This window comes from Lissotriton helveticus, chromosome 3_1 (genome assembly GCF_964261635.1).
Source record: "Lissotriton helveticus chromosome 3_1, aLisHel1.1, whole genome shotgun sequence".
NCBI lineage: Eukaryota > Metazoa > Chordata > Amphibia > Caudata > Salamandridae > Lissotriton > Lissotriton helveticus.
In genome coordinates, this window is record NC_136061.1 from 562288729 (window position 1) to 562316694 (window position 27966).

General features: G+C 45.2%; 1 protein-coding gene across 1 annotated transcript in view; it reads left to right on the top strand.

Moving 5' to 3' along the window:
- The window catches only part of TYW5 (tRNA-yW synthesizing protein 5), a 108790-nt gene that overhangs the window by 19536 nt on the left and 61288 nt on the right, over nucleotides 1-27966 (top strand). Inside the window, exon 4 of the mRNA XM_078681916.1 lies at nucleotides 9378-9532. Within this exon, the coding sequence (XP_078538042.1) occupies nucleotides 9378-9532 (155 nt within the window). The remainder of the gene's footprint in view (nucleotides 1-9377; nucleotides 9533-27966) is intronic.

Sequence of the window (27966 nt, forward strand, 5' to 3'; positions counted from 1 at the left end):
TGATGCTTTCCCCCATAACCTCAAGAACTGCCGGGGTTGGGTATTGGTGGTTTCCATACTTATTGTATTATTGAGCTTTGAATTCTAGCTCTTTCTTTTAAAATCAATTTAACTACTGGGTCTACTCACGGTTATTCTGAGTAGTTGATTCCAATTGGTTAGGAATTTGATAATTTACCCAGGAGAGGAGTAGGCGATTTTCTTTGTATTTTTAATTGTTCTCCTCTTGCCACCAGATGAGGATAGAGCGTCGTATTAGGTTTTAAAGAAAGAGGTAGTTTTGAGCCTCTGATACTTTATTTGGAGCAGTACACCCGCTACAGCTCAAGTGAGGAGCTGTTGCCTAGGCTTCGCGCTCCGCGGGAGAGAGATCGTGAATATAGAGGGAGGACGCTCTCCGTCCTTCCTTTGTGGACGTTCTGTCTTGCTAACGCGACCTGCCAGTGCATTAAAAGACACAATTCTGTATCAGTTGAAAGCTGTTGAGGGAACGAGACTCATTGCTAGGGAACCCGGGTAAGAGAAAAATCCTGGTTATGGTAATCTTGGTGAAACAAACAGGGCGGAGGACGCAACACCGCTTCAATAAGTGATCATGTCCACCTTATTAATTTATTTCATAGTATTCAGTGACTCCACAGTCTTCCCAGGTAGCTCCCAATCCCCTTCCCGATCAGCATGCACCAGGTTTTTCAGTAGAGCTATCATGTGTACAACATTTCCCCAGTACTTTTAAAAATGCCTTCCAGTTAAATTCAGCCGAGGTTAGCAATGTCAAGTTAAAATATTTCGCTAATGATACATAAACACAAATCAAAAATGAAAATGTCTGGACAACAATTTTTTTACTGAGTTATATTATGAGGCCAGGACTATCTCAGAAGAAAGACACCAATAGCTTAAAGAGTTTCACAAGAAAGATGCTGGGAGTGCAACCCCTTTTCTTACAGTGTCCCACAATGGTGGGATGATCTTTCACTGGGTTAACATACTCACTTCAGAAGTTTAAAAATAGCTTGAGTCTCTGAATATCATACTATGCTTGCGTTGCACTTTGTGGCTTTTGAGAAGAAAATGTTCCCATACTCAGACGTTAGTGTAATAATCATGGTTTGTTATTTCGTCAGCTTGTTATTACAGATGTGAAAAATTAAATACCCTGCTATCCCTTCAAGAAATGTACATATATAATCTTGCCTAGGAGGCTTATATTTATTTTGTATTTTAATTTAGTTTGTTTTGCGCCATAAGCTGTAAATATAATATTTTCTTGGTATTGCACCTTTTCTACAAATATAGTTAAAAGGGCCACACATTTAAACAGATGGATTGCTATAGCTATGCTGTTGTTATGACTCTGAGCTTATGTAGGTTTCGACATTATGAGTCGTGAGGAACATGGGGTTCCAGGACAGAGTACTTTTTACTCAGAATCGACAATTACCCTGAGATACAAATACGTGCTTTTTGGAATCAATGAGCTTTTTCGGCCAAGAACGTGCACGCTTTGCATTGCTTTCAATGGCAACTTGTGGACGTTTGGCGATTCCCTTGCGGGAGTGAGCTTTGGTGACATCTGTTTGTAATTAACTTGCAAACAGATGGTGCCCCTGCTCGCTCCCGCAAGGGAAACGCTGTGTGTGTCTGTTTTTCCCTGCTTTCGCTTTCTCGGCATCCCTTAGCGCGTTCGGTTTCACTTTTGCCCACTGCCCTGACGCCGTTTGGTTGCCTGCGTTCTGCGTCCCTCTCTTTGCTAGCCCTGCCCTACATTTCTCTTCCCACGCTCCCTCATCTTTCCCTCTCACCCTCTCCATATCTTTCCTTTTCCTACGCCCGCTCTCCCCTTGGGTTGCACACCAATCTCCTGTACTCTTCTTCCACGACAGTTCATTGGACGGAGAAGAGGAAGTGACGAACAAAGAATGCAGGCAGCACAGTGAGCAACAGCCAACAGGGTATGGTGCTAGAATACCGTCTACCATAAACACTGCGTCCTAAGTGCCGTTTTCAAAGTATTGTCCCATTGGAAAATATTAGAAAACCTGCATCCATTAGAAAATCGTAGAAAATATACACCCAGTATTAGAGAATGTACCGTCAATGAGAAGATAGTTTTGCAAATATTTTTCACATAATATTTATGTTGGATGATGTTTCTGTACACATAGGTTATGGGGCCAGGGGAGAGCGGAGGGGTGGCCGAAGGAAAAATAAAAGGACGCCAAAAGTAAATGGACAAACAGGGGCACAAACCAGGGCAATGACTCGCTCTCTGCACGACGCCAGGTCCTACAGGCTAACCTGTGAGTGTGAAACAATAAGGGCGAAGAAGCCAACAGCAGGGCAGTCGGTCCACAGCAGCAGGTGTCTGGGGTGGAACTTGGGGCCCTTCTCATCCTGCTGACTGAGGCCTCCGTATGGAAATCGCCTTTATGGAATGCAGATCTTTTTAATAAAAGCATTTGAATAATGAATAACTCTTTTATTAAAAACCGAAAAATTAAGATGCTGCTCTCCTTTCACGGACCAGGCTGCTTGTTGCCGATTCTAATCAACTGCGGCTAACAAAGCAAGCATTGGCATAGCCAATAGGTCTCGCTTTTGGGACCTTATAAGTATTTAGTTATGCAGCTCAATATCCTTGGTGCAACAATATCAAATGTTGTATGGCTAAACCCTTATAAGGTCCCAAAAGCGAGACCTATCGGCTAAGCCAATGCTTGTTTGATATGTCATCACAGATACAGACGGGCTGAAGACGCATTTGATCTTGAATTAGATTTGAAATCCAAGAAATCTGTACACACTACTCAGCATATGTAAGATGGATTTCAAGGGGACCAAACCGACCTTTGTATTTTCAATTCAAAAGCGATGCATGATAGACCTGTGTAGAGTGAGTTGCATTAGTCGAATTGGGATAGAGGTTTCTTGTTTCATTGCAAGATAAATAGGAGGATTTTACTGCAATAGCTGATTAAAATTCACAGGACCAAGTTGCATGACTTCGGTTTTATGGAGGAAATTCGATGCCATTCTCAATATGATTTGTTAAAAAACCTGAAAATGTGAAGTTTTTCCATTTTATGTGTGAAATAATCGGCCAGATATAGCTATTTGGAGGCCTCTGTTTTTTCAAAACTGATATCGGACAAAATTCTAGGACTAATTTAACAACTTACAACTAATTTGGAACATGTTGTGGGGTCTGGGAAATTGTGTTGTGGGTTTGTCGTTGTAAGCTTGCACATTTTAGGCATATGAGAGAGAAAGGTGTCAACATATGTTTAAAAAAATGAGTAAGAAGGGGCTTGATGTTAAAAAAAAAGAAAGGGGGAACGACACAAGATCCTCTGAGGACACCATGGAATTAACGTGTTTGGGTAAAACAAAGTAAACATTTTTACTGACTGGTAGAAAAATCAAGCATTGGCATAGCCAATAGGTCTCGCCTTTGGGACTTTATGTGTTTAGGCCGAATTTTTGGCTATGTTGTAGAGTAGTGTTGCTGCTGTGCATTATGGTGAAAAGTTATAAGAAGTGTTAATTATTTTTGTTATTTTTATAGAAATGAAGATGACATATATAACTGACAATCTTTATTAAAAAAAGATTTTAATGAAAAAATGTCTTCTATTTTTTTGTACTTGTATGTGGTGTGCAATTATGTGGCACTGAGTGTTATTATATTGAGTGTGTTTATGTTGTGTTGATTAGAGTGTAATTATGTGCTGTGTAAATATGTGGCAGTGAGTGGTAATATGTGGAGTGTATTTAAGTTGCATTAATTAGAGTGTAATTATGTGTCTTGTAATTATGTGTTATTTAGTGGTATGTGCAGTGTGTTGAAGGTGGATTGAGTAGATTGTAATTATGTGCCTTGTAATTATGTGGTACCGAGTGCTAATTTGTGGGGTGTATTAAGTTGTTTGAGTTGAGTTGTTTGAGTATAGTGTAATTATGTGGCTTGTAATTATGTGGTATTTAGTGGTATGTGTAGTGTACTCACATTCAACTACAATAATGGCTTGCTATACCTGGAATTCACTGTGGCTGCCCGAGGAGGAAACTCCTGCCATTCAAACTCCTCCTCCTCAAAGCCAACATCCAATACTCCATGCTATACCCAGAGAGTTTTGAACGACGGCAAGCAACATATATTCCAGACTCCCAGGCAAGCATCCAACTTCATTAGGAAGCACCCATGAAGCGAGAAACCAAGCCCTGGCATGAGGAATCCGCCATGATACTGAAATGATTCAGAATAGGGATGTGCTGGCATCCCGCAAGAGGACAGTTGGGAACCTCCACCCTAGCTCCTAAACATTAGACAGTCATTATTTAATCTATAGAAGAGAGAGAATTATTATTTATTTGAGCGCTGGACAAAGCAGAAGAGATGAACTGAAAATCCTTCAGTGTCCTTGCGATCGGTAGGGGCCCTGCAGAGAATATAGTAACAGTCAGTCCATGCAACTTGACTGAGCGCCCCGTCTCCTTATTCTGTCTGCCTCGCACTGCTTAGCGCTGCGACTCGAGCCACGGTCAGCACGGCGAACTGTTCACTCACACGTGACACAAAAGCGCTTCTCTCGTGGATTCACGTCAAGTACAGCCAAGCACTCATTACAAAACGTGCTTCAGTGCTCGTATTGGTGTTGGAAGCGCTATCTTAATGCAGTTACAATGCACTTGTAATCTCGGCCACGAGTGTATTGAAAACAGATGATCATGCAAAAAGTAACATCCATCAACAGCAGAGAGCTGCTTCATAAATGCAACGCTGCCAGTCCCTTTCCTGCTCGATGTTAATTGCCTGGCTCCTCAGCGTTAGGATGAACAGCACAGTAGGCCCGCTTTCGCTACACCTCCAGCGCAATTTAAGGAGAGAGCATGTTGCCGCATTTTTTACCCTACGGAGGCATCCAGGACCAAGAAATGCAATTTTAATACTAGTCCTGCAGCACATGTGCCACTATTGGAGATGACCACCCCACACAATGCTCCATAAAGCGCCATGCTCCAACTACGTGCAATGCGACGGCGGAACCTCACTATCGGCCCTGATCATTAAGAGGGAGCGCATATCGCTGCTGCACTGATGTGACGCAGCGAAGGCAAGAACAGTCTGTGATTGTTGGAGCCTGTATCCTCAGAACATGATGCGCAACAATGGCCAACATCATCTGCCTTCTGTAAAGGGGGGCGGATGAGGAGCAGCATGGCTGAACAAGCAGTAGAACCGCAGCCTCTGCATGTCACACCATCCGACAGAGACCAGGATCGGCGACTTTGGATTTTTACAGCATCAGCAACAGGCCAGCAGCACACATGCCTAAGCAAGGGGCATTCTGGGCACTTTAGGCAGAGGGGAGATCAGGGCCAATCGGCACAATGGGCTTAACAGTATAGCCCCCTTCTGCGCAACAGCAAGCCACGAGAGCCCCCACACACCCCTGTCTGAGATCACAAGCGGCACTCGGGGGCTCGGCGGGAGTGCACACGGAGGTGCCAAGCAAGCCTCTTGGTGCTGCCCATCCCGCTGGCAGTGAAGAGCAAAGCCCACTCCATAGATGGTGACTGCAATGTGCCGCGAGTCACAAGAACAACACTCTCCAACCATCGCCTGACATCTCTAGTGGTGGCGAAGAGCACAACAAACTCACATTATTTCTTTCTTTGTCTCTTGTAAATTACCGCTGCTGCTCAGAAGCGAAGCAAGGTGCCTGACTGTATGTAAGTTTATGAAAAGACGAGTAACAGCTGTTTTGTAACAGCGCGGTGATAGACACACTGAAGCGGCAGAGAAACCACCCCCTCCGAGGCACCATGAGGTTAAGGAAAACAAAAAGTAAAGCGAGCACCATCTGTTTTCCAACTCGATAATTGGAGACAGGTGGGATTGAAGCTTGCGCCAGAGGACCCTAAGCCATCAAACAAATAAGGCGGGACAATCACCCACCTTGCACCAATTGCGTGCTATGTTTTAAAAAAAAAAAGACACATGCACAGGCCAATTGCGGGCTAAGAAAAAAAAGCACAAGCGTGTGTTCAAAGCTCAAAAGTCCTTACTTAATGCCTCGCAGAGCAGCGCTTGCGCGCTGGCTCAGGCAAGACCTAATAACCTAATTCGAAGACTGCAGCCACCTTTCTAGAAGGTCAATAAATACAGCTTTATCAACTGGGCAGAAACATACAGCTAGGTTGGTGGTCTGATTAGATAAAGTCAGGTAGTTATGGTTGAGGTCTGTGTTTTCGCTCGTTTTTTTACAGCCATACATCTAGGGGGGCAGAAACCGTGCTATTTGAAATGGAATGATTGCTTTGACGACTATTTGGATAATGTGGCAATTTTCAGGATTCATAGATACTGTACAACAGAGTCTGATGGCAGCCCACCCTGCTCCCAGAACGTGGTTCTGCTACTGCAATGTGATATACTAAGAGCAGGACTAAATACTAGAGGGAGTGGGGAAATGAGAGTGTTTGCCAGAATTTGTTGGTCTGGTGAGGTGCGTTCTCTCACACTTCAGAATGCTTGCCACAGAATTCCCACAGACTAGCGTTCTCAAGCAGGTTAAGCTTACACTACATACAGATAAAACCCAAAAATATTTAGTACTGTTCACAGACATCAGTAAATGCAATAAACTCTGGCAGTACTCAACATCAAAGTTACCTGCTTTATATTGGTGGGTCTGTGTGTACCTAAGCCAAAGTCCTAGGAAGCCAGTAGAAAGGTTGACAAAAGCAAGGTTGATGGCAAGAGCAAGTGAGATAACAAGCCGAAATGGTCAAGGAACCGAACAAGGGAACAGAACAACAAAGGTGAGGGACAGAACAATGGTGATTGAACTGATACAGCAAGCAAATGAGCCAGTGCAATACAAAAAGTTGCCAGGCACCTTCCCGATGTCCTATCAAAGTTTAAATAGCACCTCTGCCTAAAGCGACACCACTGCATTGACCTTCTCCGTCTTACTAGTTGCGACGCCCTAAGCTTCTTAAGCCAACCTGCAACAATCTTAAAGGGAGGTGTCTCACAAATCTCTTTCTGTTGTGTCCACTGGACAGCCCCAGGTCTCTGAGCCCCTTGTTCATTTCTGACAGCTACCCTGTTGGGGACGTGGAATGAAACACGCCATCTCAGAAGGCTTTGAAGTGGAAAAGGTAAGCTAGAACCTGCACAACAATCACATTTGAGCTACCTACTTTAGCTGTCTCTGACAGCGGGGTGACAATGTATACATAAGGCCACTTTCGGAATGCCACTGCAACAATATGCTTTTGGATGCATTGTATTTCCATAGGTCACGAACAGGGCCAACAATGGGAACATATGGTAACTTTTGTAATGAATGGAACTACAACATTATGCATCCAGATGCGTTGTAAATGGCAGACTGAGGAACAATACACAGTGCTTTGGTGAAGACATGAACGTTTATGGCTAGCCTAAAATATTTGTGGTGGGTTAGCAAAAGGGCTGAAAAGTCAGAAATGTCCCCCATAGGATTATGCCTGTGGAAGTTTAAAAAAATTCTATGAGATTCCAGCAGATTCCCAGGAGTGCTGATATGTGAAAATGTCAAACAACTTTTTTTTACTTTTGATTTGTCCCCTACAAGCGCCTACAAGTTTTTGGAGTGTTCTCTTACCCTTTCCTACCCTGGATACAGACTTACTTCCGCACTTGAATGAAATGAAATGAAATGAAATGTCAACTTATAAAGCGCGGTTGTTGCCCTGGGGCGTCCAAGCGCTAACAACCAGTTATGAAGTTGCTTAAAAAGAAGAAAAAAGAGTTAAAATGGAGCATTGAACAAAAAGGTCTTCAGCTGTTTCCGAAAGGTGGAGAGGTTTGAATTGGACCTGAGTTGAAACGGGAGTGAATTCCACAGCTTGGCGGCGTTGTAAGTGAACATCCTGCCGCCAGCTCTTGCCTTTTTTATTCTGGGGACTATAGCCATACATGCCTGGCTAGAACGAAGAGTTCTGCTGGGTCGATACTGTGTTGCTAGGTCCCGAACAATAGCCGGTCCCGTGTCCCAGAAAGCTTGATGGAATATGCACATCGCTTTAAAGGCGATTCTTTGTCGTACTGGAAGCCAGTGCAGACTGATCAGACCAGGTTTGGCTGACAGCCTGCGCGGAAACTGGAGCACGGTGCGAGCCGCACAGTTTTGCACAATCTGAAGCTTGCGCAGTGTATAATCCGGGGCGCCAAGATAGAGGACGTTGTTAGAGTCCAAGCGGGACTGAATGAGACCCTGAATGGCCACCTGCTTTGCCTCCACCGGCAGAAGAGGAAGAACTTTCTTCAACATCCTTAGGAGGCCAAAGCAAGTAGCCGCGAGTTTTGTGGCCTGTGTGTTAAAAGAAAGGGTTTTGTCCAGCCAAACCCCAAGGCTTTTTATATTGTCCTTGGGTATTGGGGGGACACCAAGACATGAGGGCCACAAGGGGTTGACAGAAGTAGGGTTAGTTAACAAGAGTAAATCTAAACCTGTATCCACTGTGGAAATTCCTGCCAGTAGCTTGTGAATACCCACAGCCCTGCAACACTAATGGCACATGTGAGTAGATTTACCCACAGAGAAAAGGTGGATATTCTGGAATGAGTAAATCCATGCACAGGGTGCAAATTCAGCAATGTAAATTTCCACTCATAAATGATGGCATCGGCTTACTTAGGGGTCACTGGTGGACAAGCACCTTTGAGACCTGGACCTTATACTAGCCTTTAGCACATCTAGATGGATGAGTGAACTTGTGATATAACACACCAGGAACTGGAATGTCTAACGAACTGGATGTTACGTTATAACACTGCATTACCATATCCACACAGTTGTACCAAAATCCACTCTCAAAAAGGGCCTGAATGCCCCAATGGCGTTTAGTTATACAGAAATACCCATAACAGCTCATTCACATAATGAAGCATCATGTGCCAATATTGTCAACCTTTACAACATCAGCTAAAGTTTCGACATGTGGATGACATACTCCCAGATGAAGATCTCTGTGTAGGAAAAGTGGAGGTAGAGCTTCTGGGAGATACAACTGTGTGTCCCTTGCAGATGAAACCACCACCTTATCATCAAGCTTTCAGTCTTTTGTCTTTTGCAATACACACCCATCAACAGCTTGTGTAGGTTTGGTTTATATTTACTTCCAAACGCATCTGTTACCACTGCCTTACAGCTGGGGAGTAAAGGCAGCATAAGAGTCCTTTGTGATTTGTTTCTATAATAAAAGCTTACGCTGGACACAGTTGATGCCAGCTTTTCAATGTTGGTAGTGTAGGAACTGTAAATAGTGGTTTGGCATTATATCCATGCAAATTAGGCATTCTATCTTTGTTTACCTTGCAGAGAAAACCTGTTGTGCTGAAAGGAATCTGTCTAGGGGCGTGCACCACGAAATGGACAGTGGATTACATCAGCAATGCAGGTGGCAGCAGAGAAGTTAAAATCCATGTCTCCACATCGCCACAGATGGACTTCCTCCACAAGAACTTCATGTACAGGTACTATAGTCACCTTTTCCGTTTATTGAATAGCGTGTGATTGATTCTAATTTGGTGAAATCTTTCTAGTACGGACCTAAAATGCCATTGAACATCGATCAATCATTCTGATAATAAAACGACTAATTTTAAACACTATTGTCACTAGCCTCAGTGCTGGCTCGAAGTAGCTTGGCCCCATGATGGAAATATTTTGTACATTCTCAGAAAAATATGTACTGCTCACTGGACCGAATACATTCTTTCAAAAAATCATAAACCGTTTAGAGGATGCTCTCACAAATGATCTGGAGTGTTGCATGCGGTAGTCTCTGGGTTCCAACATTCCAATATTATTCTTCTTAACACCCGGAGACATACAAAGCATTTAGAAATGGAGGCCAGTTTGGTTTTCTGGTATCATTTTCCCTCTTATGCTTGCACCTTATGGTTCAGAGGGGATGTAGCCAGGCAAGTCAGGTAAGACTGTTCCTATTGGACCAGGATCATGGCTGATTTACATACAGTTGAGCGCTCTTTCACCCCGAGCTAAAAACAATGAACTGGAATTCAGCCTAGAATAATTGTGAGTGGTTGTGATCAATTCAAACATATTGCTCATCATTTTTTATTTTTTATACCTCCTTGCCAAGATTGCACTTTCACCCCCTTTACTGCCCTCATGACGGATGCTATATCTGCAACTATGGACATAATTACGGTACATTTTATTAATCTTTTGTTTCGTTTTGGATTTCTATGAAAATTATTTATTCTAAGGTTCTGCTTTCATGCTTTCCAGCATTTCTTACAGAGTACTTAGTTAAAGCTCCTCCTTCTGAATGACAGATTGCAGCAAACGCTAGTACATAATTCTTCTATATTCCATTTAAGAGCTTAAGGTTAAAAACTCAAAGTTTAAACACAAAAATTGCATCAAACAGTATTGCAAAGTCCTCTAGAATTCCAATAAAATGCTGAAGATGAAAAAATATACTCATAGAGAAATGAATAGCCATATAAAGGGGCTGAAGGTTTTCACAAAGGGCCATAGGGTTTTTGGACTTTTTACTGTGAATGAATCTCAGGGTAAATTCACAGTGATTGCACTGAGCATGTTTACCCCAGCATCTGCCTTTAAAGATAAGGATTCTGCTGTGCAGCTAGTATAAGCGTCACATGTGAAAAGGTGCGCACACGTGTGAGACTACCGTTGTGCTCAGCCTGGTTTCTGTACAGAAGTAGCCTGTCACAAAAAAGAGACTCTCTAAATCCGTATTTTGTAAAGCGCAAACTACTCACCCTTACGGGTCTCAAGGCACTGGGGGCCGTTGTGGAAAATAAGTGAACTATTGCCCAGAGGTGCGTGGTGTTGAGCTGAGCTGCCGCCGGAGCTGGGAATCAAACCGTGAACCCTGTGCTCTGAAGTCAGCTGCCCTGGCCGCTGCACCACACCGCTCCAGGGATTGGTACTGCCCTGGGGTAGGCCTTTTAATATGAGTGGGCATTCATAGTGTGTTTCTGTAATGCTTACTGGAAAATCTGTGGTGTGTCCACTGTATTATACTTCTGGACAAATCTGCCCTAAGGTACAGTTTTGCTCCACTTAGGCCTAGAGAGCCCAGTAAGGTTTCAAATTGGGATAAAACATCGAGTTTACATTTACAGTTCCCAACACACTACATTCACAACTTGTGGGATTTCAGGATTTGCCATATTTCTCTGGCTTAGCTCATAAACAGATTCAAGGCATTTGTTTACGTACCCCCCCGCATCCCCCCCCCGCTCCCACTCTACTGAGCCAAGTTAATTACTCTTACAAAGGCCTCCCCACTCAAAATTATCAGTGATTGAACCAGTTTTGTGAGAGGAAAGAGGCATAGGGGAACTCTACATCTGATAATTAACATATCCCACTGTACCTCGCTGGTACAGCCAAGTCCAGGCCCCTAGAACAGAAGAGGAGGAACAGACATCTGGAGACAATTCGGGAGGGGCTCGCCTTTGAAGTTTTGATTGGAAGGGGTCAGGCAGTGGTGGCAGCTAGTGGCGTAGCTGTGGCCGTCAGAGTAAACCTAAAATCAACAATTCATATTGCTCCAGAATGCTGGGCAGGAGGGTTTGGGTGGGGGGATGATGTTGTATCGATGGATTGGCCAGGGGTGCCTAGCCCCCAAACCCTTCCCCCACTTGAAAACCCATGCATCAGGAAGAGACAGTTGAGAAGGTCCTGGGCACAGCAGTCCACAACAGTGGAAAGGATGCACAGATTGCGTCATATGGTTCCTACTGTTTCAGTGAGACAGTGCATTTGTGTAACATAAACATCAAAACTATGTGGACATTATCTGGACCTCTAAACTCTACAAGTTACTGGATGGTGTCTGCAACCTCAGAATATGACAACCCTGATTCCTCAAGAAAATCGTGGAAACAGATATACCCATTCATTGTTAACTCAGGCATGCCCAAAGGGAGACATAAGAGGTATACGAATCGGCATTTCAGAGATTTTTTGAGCGGACTCTTGGGTAAAATGTGTGTGCTGCAATGATTAATAAAAGGAAACAGAACATTGTGACCAGCCTTATAAAAATGATAAAAAGATGAACAATACAACCATTGTGCATTTGCGTTGATTATATGAATCCATATAATTGTACTCCTACCTAGCGCTGCTTACCTTATAAAGCAGGGGTCTCAAAACTTTTCAGTACAAGGGCCGCATAGTATATTTTACAAATATCACAGGTTAAAAAAATTGCATATTTACGCGTTCTTATTTTTTCATTCTTACCCTTTTCTTTCCTTCTGTCTTTCCTATTATCTATTTTTATTTTGTCCTTCTTTTCCATTCTCCGCTCATTCATTCTTTCCATCATTCTTTCTTTGTGCTCAGTCTCATAATTTGTGCTTCTCTCTAGCTCTAGCTTGCTGCCCTTCTTTATGTTCCTGTTTACTTTTCTTCCTTTTCTTCCTTATTTTCCATATTTACTCCTTGTACCCATTCTTCCTGCCGTTCTCTCATTCCCTTTTGTCCCTTCCTTTCTTCTTACCTTCTTCCTGTCCTTCCTTTGCCCATTCTTTCCATCTTTCTTTTGATTATCCTTCCTTCCATTCATTCATTCATCTTCCTTTCTCTTCACCCGTTCATCCATTTTTGATTTCCTCTGTCTGTTATTTAATTCTACTTTTATACTTTCCTTATTTCCCTTTTCTTTTTTGATTTTCCTCCTACCCATCTACCATACATAATTTTTTAACTTCCTTCTCCTTTACTTTAACACTTTTCATCCATCCATCTTTCCTTTCTCCTATTCTTTTTCTGTGCCTGTGTGCTATCCTGCTTCCTTTTAACTTTCCTTTGTTTGTTCCTTATTTGCATTTCTCTTTCCTTCATTCGTGCTGGCTCTCTGCATTTACTGACTTTAAAAACGTATCTCTGTCACCAAACAGGTTTGGACCTAGTTTCTAGACGGTACTTCGGCGCGATTTTGGACCTAGTAAAGTTTTCCGAAGCAGCTGGACCCAATACAAGACAGGGCAGAGGACTATAATATCAGCAGTAGTTTAAAAGGGAATTACCGCTCTACTGTTCAGTTTCTAGAAATAGATTGCCCCTTTGCTCCCACAGGTTCAACCAACATGGCGCATGCCCCTCTCGAGCCCGGTTCTGCAGCTTGACTGGCGTTCTTCCCCGGCCACAGTACTTTCCTCTGTCCTTCTTCTGTTTTCCTCCTCTGTTTCCTGCAGTAGAAAAAAACACAGCGAGGCATCTTTTTAATCGGTCTGTCTTATGGCCATTTCTGCTATCTTTCCAACAATAAACAAGCATTTGCAAAGCAATAGGTCTCGCATTTGCCAGAGTTTGAGCTATTGGCATTGTAAATGGCAATGCATTTTCTTTATGTGTTTTGAAAGGCTACAATTAGTGCTTAAACACGCACTTTGTACTTTTATGAAGTGTTTGCTACTCCTGATAAGGTGTCTAAGCTCTTTTAGGCGAGCAGTACGCTACTTCAGAACTAACAAAGGATTAGTTGTGGATTAGTACTCCTAAACAAAGGTTAGATCTACGGCTTGAGAACAGGTTTATTAGAATCCCAAAGGTTACAGTTTTTTTAATGTAGTTTCATGTTTACACAGATACCCTATATGTGCCTTAGAGAATTCTATACCCCATAAACGTGCTGGAAAGCAGAAGAGGAGGTTGTTTTACATTTGATATATTAAGAATACTATCAGCATTGAGTACTGGAATGATGTACTGAAATGTGGCTTAGCTTAATTCAAGTATTTCTACCCATCTGTTTTTTAGGTGAAACGTCCTAAGTCCGACGGGTAAAGCCAGATATGGGTCACTTAGCTCAGAGTGCCTAATGCTCACGCTGGACCTCATTGGTAAGGCCCAACAACTAAGCAAAACCGGTGAGAAGGGACGAGCCTGGCAGTTCGGACTTGACTCTTCCTATTCGAGAGGGACCGGGGTTGATTTGTTTATTTTTTTCCCAGTTTGTAAAGGCACGGTAACCAATAAACGGATGGACTGTAGTAAGGCCTAGAGGAGTTATAAGTGGCTGAGATTAATCAAGGACCAAAACTGAGAATGGAGAGCTTCTGAGCTCCGTTTCAGCCATCAGAGCAGGAAGAGAGATGCGGCGAAATGATTGGTCTTTACAGGGGAACGACAGGGGAGGAAAAATGTAAAGGAGAGAGAGAGAGATAGGGGAAGAGCGAGATTACAGCAGAGAAGGCGCTTGCCAGGCTTTTTCATCACGATATAAGAGGCGATAATACATCCCTCTTATCTTCATATACAACAGTGCAGGTGTGAGCAGGTTCTGTGCACGCTTCTGTGCACCGCTCACCCGATGTGTACACTGAAGTCATGAGTGTGATCGAAGACCTGCAATGCAGTGTAGACTTTTCTAACACACTATAGTTGTTGTGCAGGGTTGTGATGTGACCCGCTAGTGGAACCAAAGAAGCCCTGACCATTACACCAGTTCCCACACGCCATAGCTCCCACTATAACGTTCAACCCATTTCTCTTACTCGCTCTTCAAACTTAAAAAACCTAGTGGAGTGGCGGCATCCGCTGCTATTGTTAAAGGAAAACAAAACTGAAAGCGTGCATGGCGTGCTGAAAATAAAACAAGAACAAAAATAGTGTTAAAAAAGAGCAAGAGCAATCATTACTAAAACACGGGCTGAGCAAATAGAAGCAAAAATTTACCTTGATTAATGTATAGTGTGTGAATGTTGTGAGGGGTGGAAGGGAGGGGCTCTGGAAGAGAGACTCGATGTGAGGCTCTTTAAATATAAATTGAAACAGCTCGCTCTACACTGCTGTGGTGTAACGAAAATTAAACACTCCCTATGTGCTATTATGGGGGTGGGGGGAGGGGAGGGTGCTGAGTAGCAAAAGGGAAGAAGGGATTAAGGGTGGGTGCATGGTGGGATGGTGGTGCGCATGTAAATGTAAATGTAAATTGATACTTGTATAGCGCACTACTCACCCGCAAGTTGTACGAATACCGCTGTGGAACCCATCCTGGCTTTCCCTGTGAGGTGTCCACTCCTGGGCACCCCCAAGGTGGAGGCCGGGCATCCTTAGCGTTGTGGAGATTAAGCAAGCTATTGCCCAGAGTTGCAGAGTGGGACTCCATGATTGGAATAGGCACCGAGATGAGAATTATCAGGTCCGTGGAATTTTGAGCCCACGACCCGCCGAAAAGGGGAATTGAACCCTGGTCCCGGACTAGACCTCTGCATCAGGGTCTGCCGCTCTAACCATTGAGCCACACTTCTCCATGTCACATACAGCACAACGAAAATGAACAGGAGGAAGCCGAAGTTACGATTGCAGAGTAAGATTAGCCGCGCGTGCACCAAGCGTAGCGTAACAGGACAATTAATTAAACAATTAAACAGTGTGCAAAAGAAAAATGAACAGGAGGAAGCCGAAGTTACGATTGCAGAGTAAGATTAGCCGCCCGTGCACCAAGCGTAGCGTAACAGGACAATTAATTAAACAATTGAACAGTGTGCAAAAGAAAGCAGTTACTCTACCGTGCAGCAGTTACTCTAGCGTGCAAGGGGATTGAAGGGCTTCTTACGGCAATTCAGCTTCCTCGGAGACACGTTGGTGCGCATGTTACACAGCGTGTCCCGATCACTGCGTACCCTGGGCTGCGTTTTGAGATCACTGGGGCTGCAGTGGACTGCAGCGAAGTGGTGCTCCAGGGACCCAGATCCAGAGTGTGTGTGCGGCCTGACTCGTGACCATCGTGGTGAGCCGCTGCTGGAGTGTGCCGTGGTCCCGGAGTTGTAAAGGGGCCTGCCCCTCCCCCCCAGCCATGACCTGACGACACCCGCAACCCTGTTGAGCGAGGGGGCTCCCCGTGCCTGTGTGAGCTGTTGCCCCGACCTCCTTGGTTTAAGACCTAGATTTGGTTTAAGACAACGGTGTTCAAAGCGCAAAAGTGGCCTGATGGAGACAGGGAGAGCGGGAGCGAGCGAGCATGAGTTGTGCTAACGTCGAAAGCCACAAGCGTGCACATCTCCTGTTATGCTAAAACGACGGGACCTTACACGTGCACATTGCCTGTCCGAGCGCGTGCACTAGGAAAGTGAAAGCGCGCCATGCGCACGTTATGCTGAAACAACGGGAGCTGTACACGTGCACATCGCCTGTCTAGCTGCGCGTGCACATCTCCTGTCTCCCTTCCGCCCAAAAAGCAACAATAGATCTCGCCAAGGTCACAGCGCATGCGCTGCGTTGCTAGGCGAGTCCTAAAAATGGAACAATAGAAAATTGCCTAGAATATTACATTTTTTGCTTGTCTTTAATTCTATATTCAATATTGAGTTAAAGGACAAACAAAAAATGTATTATTCTCAGCAGTTTTCTATTTTTCCATATTTGTCCTATGACTAAAACTGGTAAAGCATCCAGCTATTAGCGATGTTCTTATGGTATAGAATAATGCTTTAAAGTAATCAATCAGTATGAAGCCGAGGAGGAGACCAGCGGCGTATTACTGCCATGGAGCCTCTGCAAGCCAGATAAAATCTCGCAGCCAGGTTGACTCAGCGGGCCAGATAAAATTGTGCAGCGGGCCATGGTGTGCCCGCGGGCGGCAGTTTGAAGACTCCTGTTAAAAAGCATAGGGTGTGCAGGTCTGTTACAGTACTTTAGAGTGGTCCCCATTTACCTGCGAGTGTGTGTCATCTGGGAGCCAGTATTGGAGTAGAATAGGCCGCTGTCCTACTCCAGATAGTGATGACATTCAGCTGGTCTAGAACTCAGTCATGGAGCGACCTCGACAACCCATCAAAATGCTCCTCTGCCTAAACAAAGGCCGGGTACAATATATATAAAAAAAACGGAACCCATTCTTTCTGTTCTGGAGTTCTGGTCTGGCTGTCATTGTTGAGTCTACCCACCCAGATCTGTAGCCGAACAGACAACAACAAACAACATTTTGCGTAGTCTACCAAGTCCTTGCACAGCATTTTCTAAGGCCCGATAATGATGCTACAAAGAGGTGCAAGTGTAAGCAAACCATTTTCGGACAACATTATCGCACACGGATGTGCAAGCAAATGTGTGTTAAAGGCCATTGCTTAAAAAAATATCGACTTTAAACGAGAGCATGTAAAATAGAAGTATTTGTGCACGGGCCTATGTGTCTTCGCAACGCTGGAAGGAGAAGCCACCTGATCTCTGCAAAGATGAACTTTGACTCCAGCTGAACCCCGGGACTAGGATGCCTCTCTCCAGGCCTGTGGCTCAGGCCCCCTTATACCTCCTGAGTGTCTGTTGGGCGGAAGGCCCTGCTGAAGGACCTTGGTTGGTTCCCTTAGGTTCTCTGTAGAAACAACCTGGAAACTCCTACCTCACCACAGGTGCTCTGCAATACAGTTGTGAGGCCCTCGTGCTTGGGCAGTGCGGGCAGGAGGTTGTTCTGTTAGCATGTTGCAACGGAGTGTCCCAAGATTCCCTCACCAGCAGGAGAGGAGCACCAGGAGCCAGGCAAAGGAGAAGGCTGGTGCAGGGAGCTAGAAAATCCAGCTCCCTGCTAAATGTGCCCCTTTAGAGTCCAGAAGCTCTAATGAAAATGCTCCTCATTACTAGGCCTGGCAGCTAGGAGCAAAACGACCACAGAAGTAGGAAATGTATCCCAACAAGGCCAGAGTTATGTTTCTTTAAAGATTGACTGGTTAATGCAAAAAGAAGAAAGTGAGCGCCTGGAATTCTGCTGTAATTATGAGAAATACCCTTGGGGTTGGCAGGGTCCTGGGGGTCAGTGCAGCCCTAAACAAAATAATAAGGATGTGTTTACCCCGGGACCGGAGCACAAAAAACACCCAAGAAAAACAAAGAAAAACAGTAAAAGGGTCACAGCTTCCCTCTTTGGGAAGCCACTAATAAAATATGCATGAAAGGATGGAGCACTGTCCTATAGTGCACCACACAGCCTAACCTACATGTTTCCTGATCCCCTGCTTCCATGATATGCAGCCCACACCCCCGGAAATGTGTCTGGGATGTACCACTCTAAATCTCCTACAGAGAAGTATACCACTTTAAGTACTCCCAGAGCTGGAGCTTTTACCTCGAAACCGGGCCGGTCCTCGGATGCTTGTTTCCGTTCTGGGAAGGACATGGCTTTTGTAGTTCGGACTGGACTGTTCCCATGGGGCACAGGGTCAGCGCTGATTTGCATATCGCCATTGTCTAACCCAGGGTGGTGTGGAGTGGAAAAACGATGGATTTGGGCCCAGATCTTTGGACTGGAGTGAATGTGTGACATTGATCCACATTCTGTCCATCATTGTTGTGTTTGCAGGTACCGCTCTAAGTGTACTGGGGATGCTCAGACGTGAGTCCCAGGCACTCCACACCACTGGAATCAAGCTAGCCGGGCTGATGAGAGGTGTTACCTCGAAACCGGGCCGGTCCTCGGATGCTTGTTTCCGTTCTGGGAAGGACATGGCTTTTGTAGTTCGGACTGGACTGTTCCCATGGGGCACAGGGTCAGCGCTGATTTGCATATCGCCATTGTCTAACCCAGGGTGGTGTGGAGTGGAAAAACGATGGATTTGGGCCCAGATCTTTGGACTGGGGTGAATGTGTGACATTGATCCACATTCTGTCCATCATTGTTGTGTTTGCAGGTACCGCTCTAAGTGTACTGGGGATGCTCAGACGTGAGTCCCAGGCACTCCACACCACTGAAATCAAGCTAGCCGGGCTGATGAGAGGTGTTACCTCGAAACCGGGCCGGTCCTCGGATGCTTGTTTCCGTTCTGGGAAGGACATGGCTTTTGTAGTTCGGACTGGACTGTTCCCATGGGGCACAGGGTCAGCGCTGATTTGCATATCGCCATTGTCTAACCCAGGGTGGTGTGGAGTGGAAAAACGATGGATTTGGGCCCAGATCTTTGGACTGGGGTGAATGTGTGACATTGATCCACATTCTGTCCGTCATTGTTGTGTTTGCAGGTACCGCTCTAAGTGTACTGGGGATGCTCAGACGTGAGTCCCAGGCACTCCACACCACTGAAATCAAGCTAGCCGGGCTGATGAGAGGTGTCACCTCGAAACCGGGCCGGTCCTCGGATGCTTGTTTCCGTTCTGGGAAGGACATGGCTTTTGTAGTTCGGACTGGACTGTTCCCATGGGGCACAGGGTCAGCGTTGATTTGCATATCGCCATTGTCTAACCCAGGGTGGTGTGGAGTGGAAAAACGATGGATTTGGGCCCAGATCTTTGGACTGGGGTGAATGTGTGACATTGATCCACATTCTGTCCATCATTGTTGTGTTTGCAGGTACCGCTCTAAGTGTACTGGGGATGCTCAGACGTGAGTCCCAGGCACTCCACACCACTGAAATCAAGCTAGCCGGGCTGATGAGAGGTGTTACCTCGAAACCGGGCCGGTCCTCGGATGCTTGTTTCCGTTCTGGGAAGGACATGGCTTTTGTAGTTCGGACTGGACTGTTCCCATGGGGCACAGGGTCAGCGCTGATTTGCATATCGCCATTGTCTAACCCAGGGTGGTGTGGAGTGGAAAAACGATGGATTTGGGCCCAGATCTTTGGACTGGGGTGAATGTGTGACATTAATCCACATTCTGTCCATCATTGTTGTGTTTGCAGGTACCGCTCTCAGTCTCTGAAGTGCATGGGCCCCTTGTGGTTGGTCTTATGGGTGCATTTTGTAGCCTGTAGATTATAAAGGAAATATCAGGCATCCACGTATTTAAAATCAAATGCTTTATTGATAACACTGGTATTGAACAATGAACGTGTATCACTATAATGCATGCTATTGACAATTAATATTACACAGTGGGTATTGATTTTAACAGTATTACAAGGTTTTAATAGGATATGTGACTGATTCCAATAACGTGGTTACACAGCTAGTAGGCCTGCCTTATTTAAAAAATGACACCCCTTTGTATTTTCATGTTGCATTTGGTAGAAATTGGAGTATTGTGACCATGGGGTTCAGGATCCACTAGGGGTATAATGTGATATGAGAGTGCCAGCAAAGGTATTTCCGTCTACCTGTTGAATACATTTGTAGTTTGATGCTTAGTATTCACTAGTATGTGTGTAATAAAAGTAATTTTCCTTTGTTGTCGCATGCCAGCTAATTGGCATTATTAGTCTATACCGCCTCCCCAGAATGGCATTGAACTTCTCTGCTTCACTACCCTGAGAGATTTAGGTGCTAGAATGGGTTACTTGGCTCCCAGTAATAAGAAGACAACTGCTGACCCATTACTAGTAAAGGACTCGTATCATTCACAACTAATAATTCAATATATTGCACTTGTGCTTTAGCAGCAAAGTAAATAGAAGAAATACATGGGTTGCGCTAGGTCATCCAGCTTATGTAGTGCCCCGACTTCATCAGCCCGCTCGCCCTCCCCTCAGCCGACTACATCCTCCTCGGGGACCTCAACTTCCACCTGGAGAACAACGACGACCGCAACACGACCACCGTGCTGGAAAACCTCGCAAACCTGGGACTCAAGCAACTGGTGACCACCCCCACCCACCTCGCCGGACACACACTCGACGCCGTCTTCTCATCCAGCAAAGACATCGCCTTCAGCCACGCCACAGGACTCCACTGGACGGACCACAGCTGCGTCCACTTCACCTTCAGAAGAACGACGACCCACCACCACCAGCAACAGGCTGCCCGAAGAAGCTGGAACAAGATCACAGCCGACCAGCTCACCGCCTCCCTGAGTCAGCACCCTCCCGCCAGCTCAGCGAACCCCAGCCAGGCCGCCGACAACCTCACAAAGTGGATCAGCAACTGCGCGGACGAACTCGCCCCTCTGAGGACCCCGCCCAGCAGACCCGGCAGCAAGAAAGCCCCATGGTTCACCGACGAACTCAAGAGCTCCAAGAAGAACTGCCGAGCCCTCGAGAAAGTCTGGAGAAGGGAACCTACCGCGGGCAACATGACCACCCTCAAGCTTGCCACCCGGAAGCACCACCAACTGATCCGCGCCACCAAGAAAACTGCATTCAAGGACCGACTGGACACCAACGCACACAACTGCAAGGAACTCTTCAACATCGTGAAAGAGCTCTCCAACCCCAACGCCGGTAACAACGACATCACCCCATCGCAAGACCTCTGCAACTCCCTCGCCTCCTACTTCCACAACAAGATCGCAGACATACACAACAGCTTCAGTAGTCAACCATCGCACACAAAGACCGCAGCAACGCCACCCACCACCACCCTCCGCGCCTGGACTCCGATCAGCACCGATGACACCGTCCGCATGATGAACTCCATCCACTCCGGATCTCCGACCGACCCGTGCCCTCACCACGTCTTCAACAAGGCCGACGCTGTCATCGCACCCCACCTGCGGGACATCATCAACACCTCCTTCGACACCGCCACCTTCCCGGAGAGCTGGAAGCACGCCGAACTCAGCGCTCTACTTAAGAAACCAACAGCGGACCCCACCGAACTCAAGAACTACCGCCCCATCTCGCTCCTCCCGTTTCCAGCCAAAGTCATCGAGAAGACCGTCAACAAACAGCTGGCCGCCTTCCTCGAGACGAATGGATCCCTCGACCCCTCACAGTCTGGCTTCCGAGCCAACCACAGCACCGAGACCGCTCTGATCGCTGCCACCGATGACATCCGAGCCCTGATGGACAACGGAGAAACAGCGGCCCTCATCCTCCTAGACCTCTCCGCGGCATTCGACACTGTCTGCCACCGCACCCTAGTGCAGCGCCTCAGCAACGTCGGAATTCAGGAAAAGGCACTGGAATGGATCGTCTCCTTCCTCGACGGAAGAACACAGAGAGTCCGCCTACCACCGTACAAGTCAGAGGCCACCGAAGTCATCTGCGGCGTCCCTCAAGGATCCTCGCTGAGCCCCACCCTCTTCAACGTCTACATGAGCCCCCTCGCGCCCATCGCACGCCAACACAACCTGAACATCATCTCCTACGCCGATGACACCCAGCTGATCCTCTCACTGACCAACGACCCCGCCGCTTCCAGAGCCAACCTTCACGAAGGGATGAAAGATGTAGCCGAATGGATGACGACCAGCCGCCTGAAACTGAACTCAGACAAGACGGAAGTCCTCATCCTGGGCTCCTCGCCCTCCGCCTGGGACGACTCCTGGTGGCCCCCCGCCCTGGGCACCGCACCCACACCGACAGACCACGCACGCAACCTGGGCTTCATCCTGGACTCCTCCCTCTCCATGACCAGACAAGTCAACGCCGTCTCCTCGTCATGCTTCAACATCCTGCGCATGCTACGAAAGATCTTCCGGTGGATCCCCACCGAGACCAGGAAGACGGTCACCCAGGCCCTCGTCACCAGCCGACTGGACTACGGCAACGCCCTCTACGCCGGAACCACCGCCAAGCTCCAGAAGAGACTCCAGCGGATCCAGAACGCCTCAGCCAGACTCATCCTCGACATCCCCCGACGCAGCCACATCTCCGGACATCTGAGAGACCTGCACTGGCTCCCCGTCAACAAGAGAATCACCTTCCGTCTCCTCACCCACGCACACAAAGCCCTACACGACCAAGGCCCGAGCTACCTCAACAACCGCATCAACTTCTACGCTCCCAAACGCCACCTCCGATCAGCCAGTCACGCCCTCGCCGCCGTCCCCCGCATCCGAAGATCGACAACAGGAGGAAGGTCCTTCTCCCACCTGGCCGCCAAGACCTGGAACTCCCTCCCGACCGACCTGCGCCTGACCCAAGACCACCTCTCCTTCAGGAAGAAGCTCAAGACCTGGCTGTTCGAGCAGTAGCAGCACCCCCCCCCCCCCCCAAGCGCCTTGAGACCCTCCGGGTAAGTAGTGCGCTATATAAATGTCCATGATTGATGATTGATTGATATTCAACAGACCTTGCTAGACCTCTAACTTTTCAAAAAATAGTACTTGCAGAGTAAAATGCTGTAGAGCTCTATTGTTACTTCTGACACCCGACACTTAGTCACAGCACCCCTCTGACAAACTGCACCAGACAGCATTGCATAGTACTCTAGAGTGTTGCAATAAAGTGCTCAAGTTTAAAAAAAACACAATCACAGAGAATCTCATAGCCAATACACAGGGTATGAAGGTTCAACAATTAGTGACTAACGGTCGTGCACAGTCCTTCAGTGTTATGTTAAAGTGTTCAAGGTTAAAGCACACTCTTAGTTAAAACCCATAAATTACACCAAACAGTATTGCACAGACCTCTAGTATTCAATCAAGTACTCAAGGCAGGAAACTGCAGAGAGATGCATATCCAAAATACAGGGTTTGAAGGGTTAACAAATAGTGACTCAAGCGCAAGCAGCAGAGAAGATAATTTGCAACACCCGAAGCAATGCTATGTACCTGTCTAATTGTCACAAAACAAATACAAATATTATAAAAAAATACAATAGATCGTAAAGTTGATTTAGCATACCCATGACAATTTGACAAACAATGGCTATTAACAGTATCTTACTTTTTTCTGTTATTGGCATACACGCACAAACAGTCAAATATATACAGGTATTCGAACAAAAACAGTAATTTTTTGTTGCAGTTTTTCCCTTGCACATCTCTTGAGTATATTGAAACATTAATTGTATCTACATTATTTTAAATAGAGCATGAACAAATGCTCGCATACAGAATATATCTATTACTTTCCAAGAGCACCGTCTATCGGTGCTTTAAAAATATCTAATTCGAGCTAATTCAATGTATTCTTTTGATTGGATTCCTTAATCAATCTGTCATATCTAAGAGGTAAGCCTGACATTCTATATATGATTTTTATGCTCTAGACAGGCTACTGCGTCTAGTTTCTTTTGAATATCACTGCTGAAGGCTATTGCCGAATGCCAGTCCTGTTTTGAGTGTGCCACATGGAGGATGTTTTGCATAAAATTGTTCTGGGGCGAATGACTCTCATCAGAGGGGAATGACCCTTGCAGTACCATGTTGTTTGTTGGACAGTTAAGAAGACACTGTTGTTTAAACGGTATGCTTCAAACAAGTTTGGCACTCAGTACCTGCTGTGCTCCACCGAAGAGGCCATGCAGAATAAAACATGTGTCTGGGGCTATGAAAATGAAATATTTGAAACCAATTACCAGCTATCAATCTTTGGACTTTAGAAGAATTGCAATTTTATAAAGATGGACCCCATTGACAAGAATGCGGATGGATGAATGTGGATGGATGGATGGATGGATGGAACGAACCACGGATGGAACCACGCAGGAATCCATTTGAAATGAGGCCTCAGAGAGATGAAAAGTTTCTCAGCAATTTAATGACAGCATGCCGGCAGATGACAAAACAGGACCCATACCACACAAACTTCAAACTTCAGACGCGTTTCGGGAATAGAAATCTCTTCTTCAGTGGCATAATGTTCTTTGAGGAAATGAAAAGCGCTGTTGCATGGCGCACTCTTTATTCTCAACACCTGCCCTTGTGGGTGTGGCCGAAACTACGACTTCCTGGATGTTGTAGTGCGCCACATGTCCTTCCCAGTGGGCGCGCTGATCTCTTTCAATATTAAACATAGTTCAATCCTAAGTGGGTGGAGGCAGGCATCCGCTGTCAATTGCCCCGCTTTGGTGCTGACATTATGAGTGAGCTGGCACTACCCTGCATAGGCGCCAGCCCTTCTCTCTTCCTGATGCACAAGCGCCGGATCGGCACTTGCAGGATCCGCCTTAACCTGCGATGGGCCTTTTTTCACGACCCGAGAACAGCCGTTTTACAAATCCAACCACGCAGGAATCCATTTGAAATGAGGCCTCAGAGAGATGAAAGGTTTCTCAGCAATTTAATGACAGCATGCCGGCAGATGACAAAACAGGACCCATACCACACAAACTTCAAACGCCAGACACGTTTCGGGAATAGAAATCCCTTTTTCAGTGGTGTAATGTTCTTTGAGGAAATGAAAAGCGCTGTTGCATGTCACTTTTCATCTCTCTGAGGCCTCATTTCAAATGGATTCCTGCGTGGTTGGATATATATATATATATATATATATATATATGTATGTATGTATGTATGTATGTATGTATGTATGTATGTATGTATGTATGTATGTATATATATATATATATATATATATATATATATATATATATATATATATATATATATATATATATATATATATATCCCCCCAAAGGTTAAAGGGGCATTATAGTTAGGTTTTTGCCGATGTCTAGTCTAGAATTGGTCCATGGATTCTATTCATGTTTAGTGGTCGAGTTGAACTCCGGATCCTTGCTGTGGAAACCAGAGGCAGAGACATTTTATTTCTAGTGTTGTTCCCTGGCGCCTCTGCCAAAAAGATTGTGATAAAGATTATTTTTTCTCAGCTTCAGCCAGTCAGGAACCAGGTGCAACTGAACATTGTAACGATTTAGTGACTGTTCAGGATATCCATGTCCAACACCAGGCGCGGCCCGTGGAGGGAGTTACGGTGGCGCGGGGAGGGGGAGGGGTAGGGTGGAAGGTTCTAAAAACCGGCATATGGATAATTGCAGGTAAGTACACAATTTAATTAATAAAACAAAATTCGTAGCGCGCACAGCATCGCATTTTGCCATGCAGTGCACGCTACGAATGTCGTTTTATTAATTAAATTGTGTACTTACCTGCAATTATCCATATGCCGGTTTTTAGCACCCTCCACCCTACCCCTCCCCCTCCCCGCCTCCCTGCCCACCGTAACTCCCTCCACGGGCCGCGGCTGTCCAACACTCTTATACCCCAGTACACTGTCCTTAAAGTTTTTTTTCCTCAGAAACATGACCAGCTATCAATTTTTTGGGGTAAGTGATTGCCATGCACCAAATATGCTCTAACTGCCTGGCAAACCTGGTGATCCTTAGTGCAACTGTTACTGAGAAATTTGAAGCCAAATATGTCCAGTGGATGGAAAATCACACTTTTGAGGACACCCTAGAAAGCCCTTCAACTTGTGCTGCCTTCAGCAAAAGTTACCAGATACATTCAGAAAGGTTAGATTTTTTGTGGGGTCAATATCGTGTGGATTGGTTTCTAGTGACCAAAGATAGGGGCTTTGAGAGATGGTAACAGAGGTACAACTTGACTACGGATGCCACAGCGTACTCTCAGGTATTCTTGACTGAAGAATTGTTTTATTACAGTGATTCAAACAGGTGTGCTAGCTGTTAAATCTTACATGTATGTTAGTAAATGTTTTAAGAAAGCCAGTGGGTCATGGTAGGAAGGTAGAAATTGAACACATATATAAATATAGAAATAGCATATCTAGCAAACCGCTACTATGTTATTCAAACAAAGGGCATATGGTGTAGAAACAGTCAACAGTAAGACCCAGGAGGGTCGACTGAAGGGGCAACAAATGCACAGACTGAAGAAAACTGAGCAGAGCAAAGACACTTGGATCACCACTATCCACAGTGAAGGACCACACACACATGTCAAGCATCAGATCCTGTTCTAAAACTCACTGCTGAAATGAATCCAGTTTATTTCAGGTGACCTCATCTGCAGCATTTTGTCTCCTTTTAAGGATTTAATCTGTATAAGTATGGATCAAGAGAGGTTTGACAGAAAATAGGGATGAACAGCCGGTTGTTGTAGTGTTAAATCATGCCCCCTCCACACCCCCAAGAAGATGCCGCGGTGCTCAGTAATTTGAAATTGTCTGTAAAGTGGAATAGATAGATAGTGAAGTTTGAATAGAAGAGATGTCCAAAGGGTATAAACACAGGATAAGAGGGTTACTTTTCTTTTTTTTTAAGTTCAGAAAAAGTTTATTAGGACAAAAGAATTACAACAATGTGCAGAATGTAAAAACAATGAAGGCAGTAGGTTCATATACAATGTAACACGTGGGTTTAGAAAATAAAGAGAGAATAAACATAACAAATAAGAAATGCAAATAAGTCAAAAATAATGATAACATAAGCAATATTGTACAAAAGAAGGTATAAATAGAAATATAAATTAACACAGAGGAAGTCATGGAGGTTTAGTAATTTCTTGCTGCAGAGGTCTAGGGGTAGTAGAGCATTTAGCATGAGCATCAATGAATAAAATGACCGGAGCCCATAAATCAGAGCGCTTGGATGCCAAATGTGAGGGATATACAAATGTAGTGTCTAGCCGGTGGTTGTAACAGACCGCATACCACCATGCTTGATATGAGAGCTTAGTGAAATCCTTCCAGTTTCTCGTTATTTGCTGAAAGGCTACTGCTATTAGGAGGTCAATAATATTTTTCTATGCGGAACCAATTGTGTAAAGTTTGTTCGCCCTCATAGATACATACAAAAATCTGTACCCCAGCAGGCAACAGCCCTTAAAATACACAAAGTAATAGTGTTGTAAAAACCAACCATAAGGCTGCAATGTTTATAAATGACTCGTTGATGTAGAAGATGTTTATTTTTATTTTTTGTTAACAATGTTTGTTTTATGTCTATGTTGAGAATTGTTTCAATTTATGTAATGTCACAGGTAGTCTGTCTCTTTCATTGACATGTCCTGCTAATGTCTAAAATTACAAAAAGAAGTAAATGGAATACCTCAGATTAATTAATTCATTTAATGGTCTACGTCTGTTTAAATAAACAGCCAATAAAAATACCGGCCAGGATTTGTTTTTGATACATGTTATATGGACCCTTCCTGGCCGGTCTCGGGCAAAACCCCTTTTCTGTATCCTCAAAAAAAAGCGAGGCATAGTTTGTTCACTAAATCTTTGCCGGGATGGCTTCCTAAGCATTGCTTCGTTGAATTGGAGGCGCTATTGTCGGAATAAAAGTGCTGATGATTGTGTGCACAGAGGTCATCTTTTCTGCCTTTCATTCGTGATATTCCTATGTTTCACTAATATGAGTATACCTCTGTTTGTTTGTA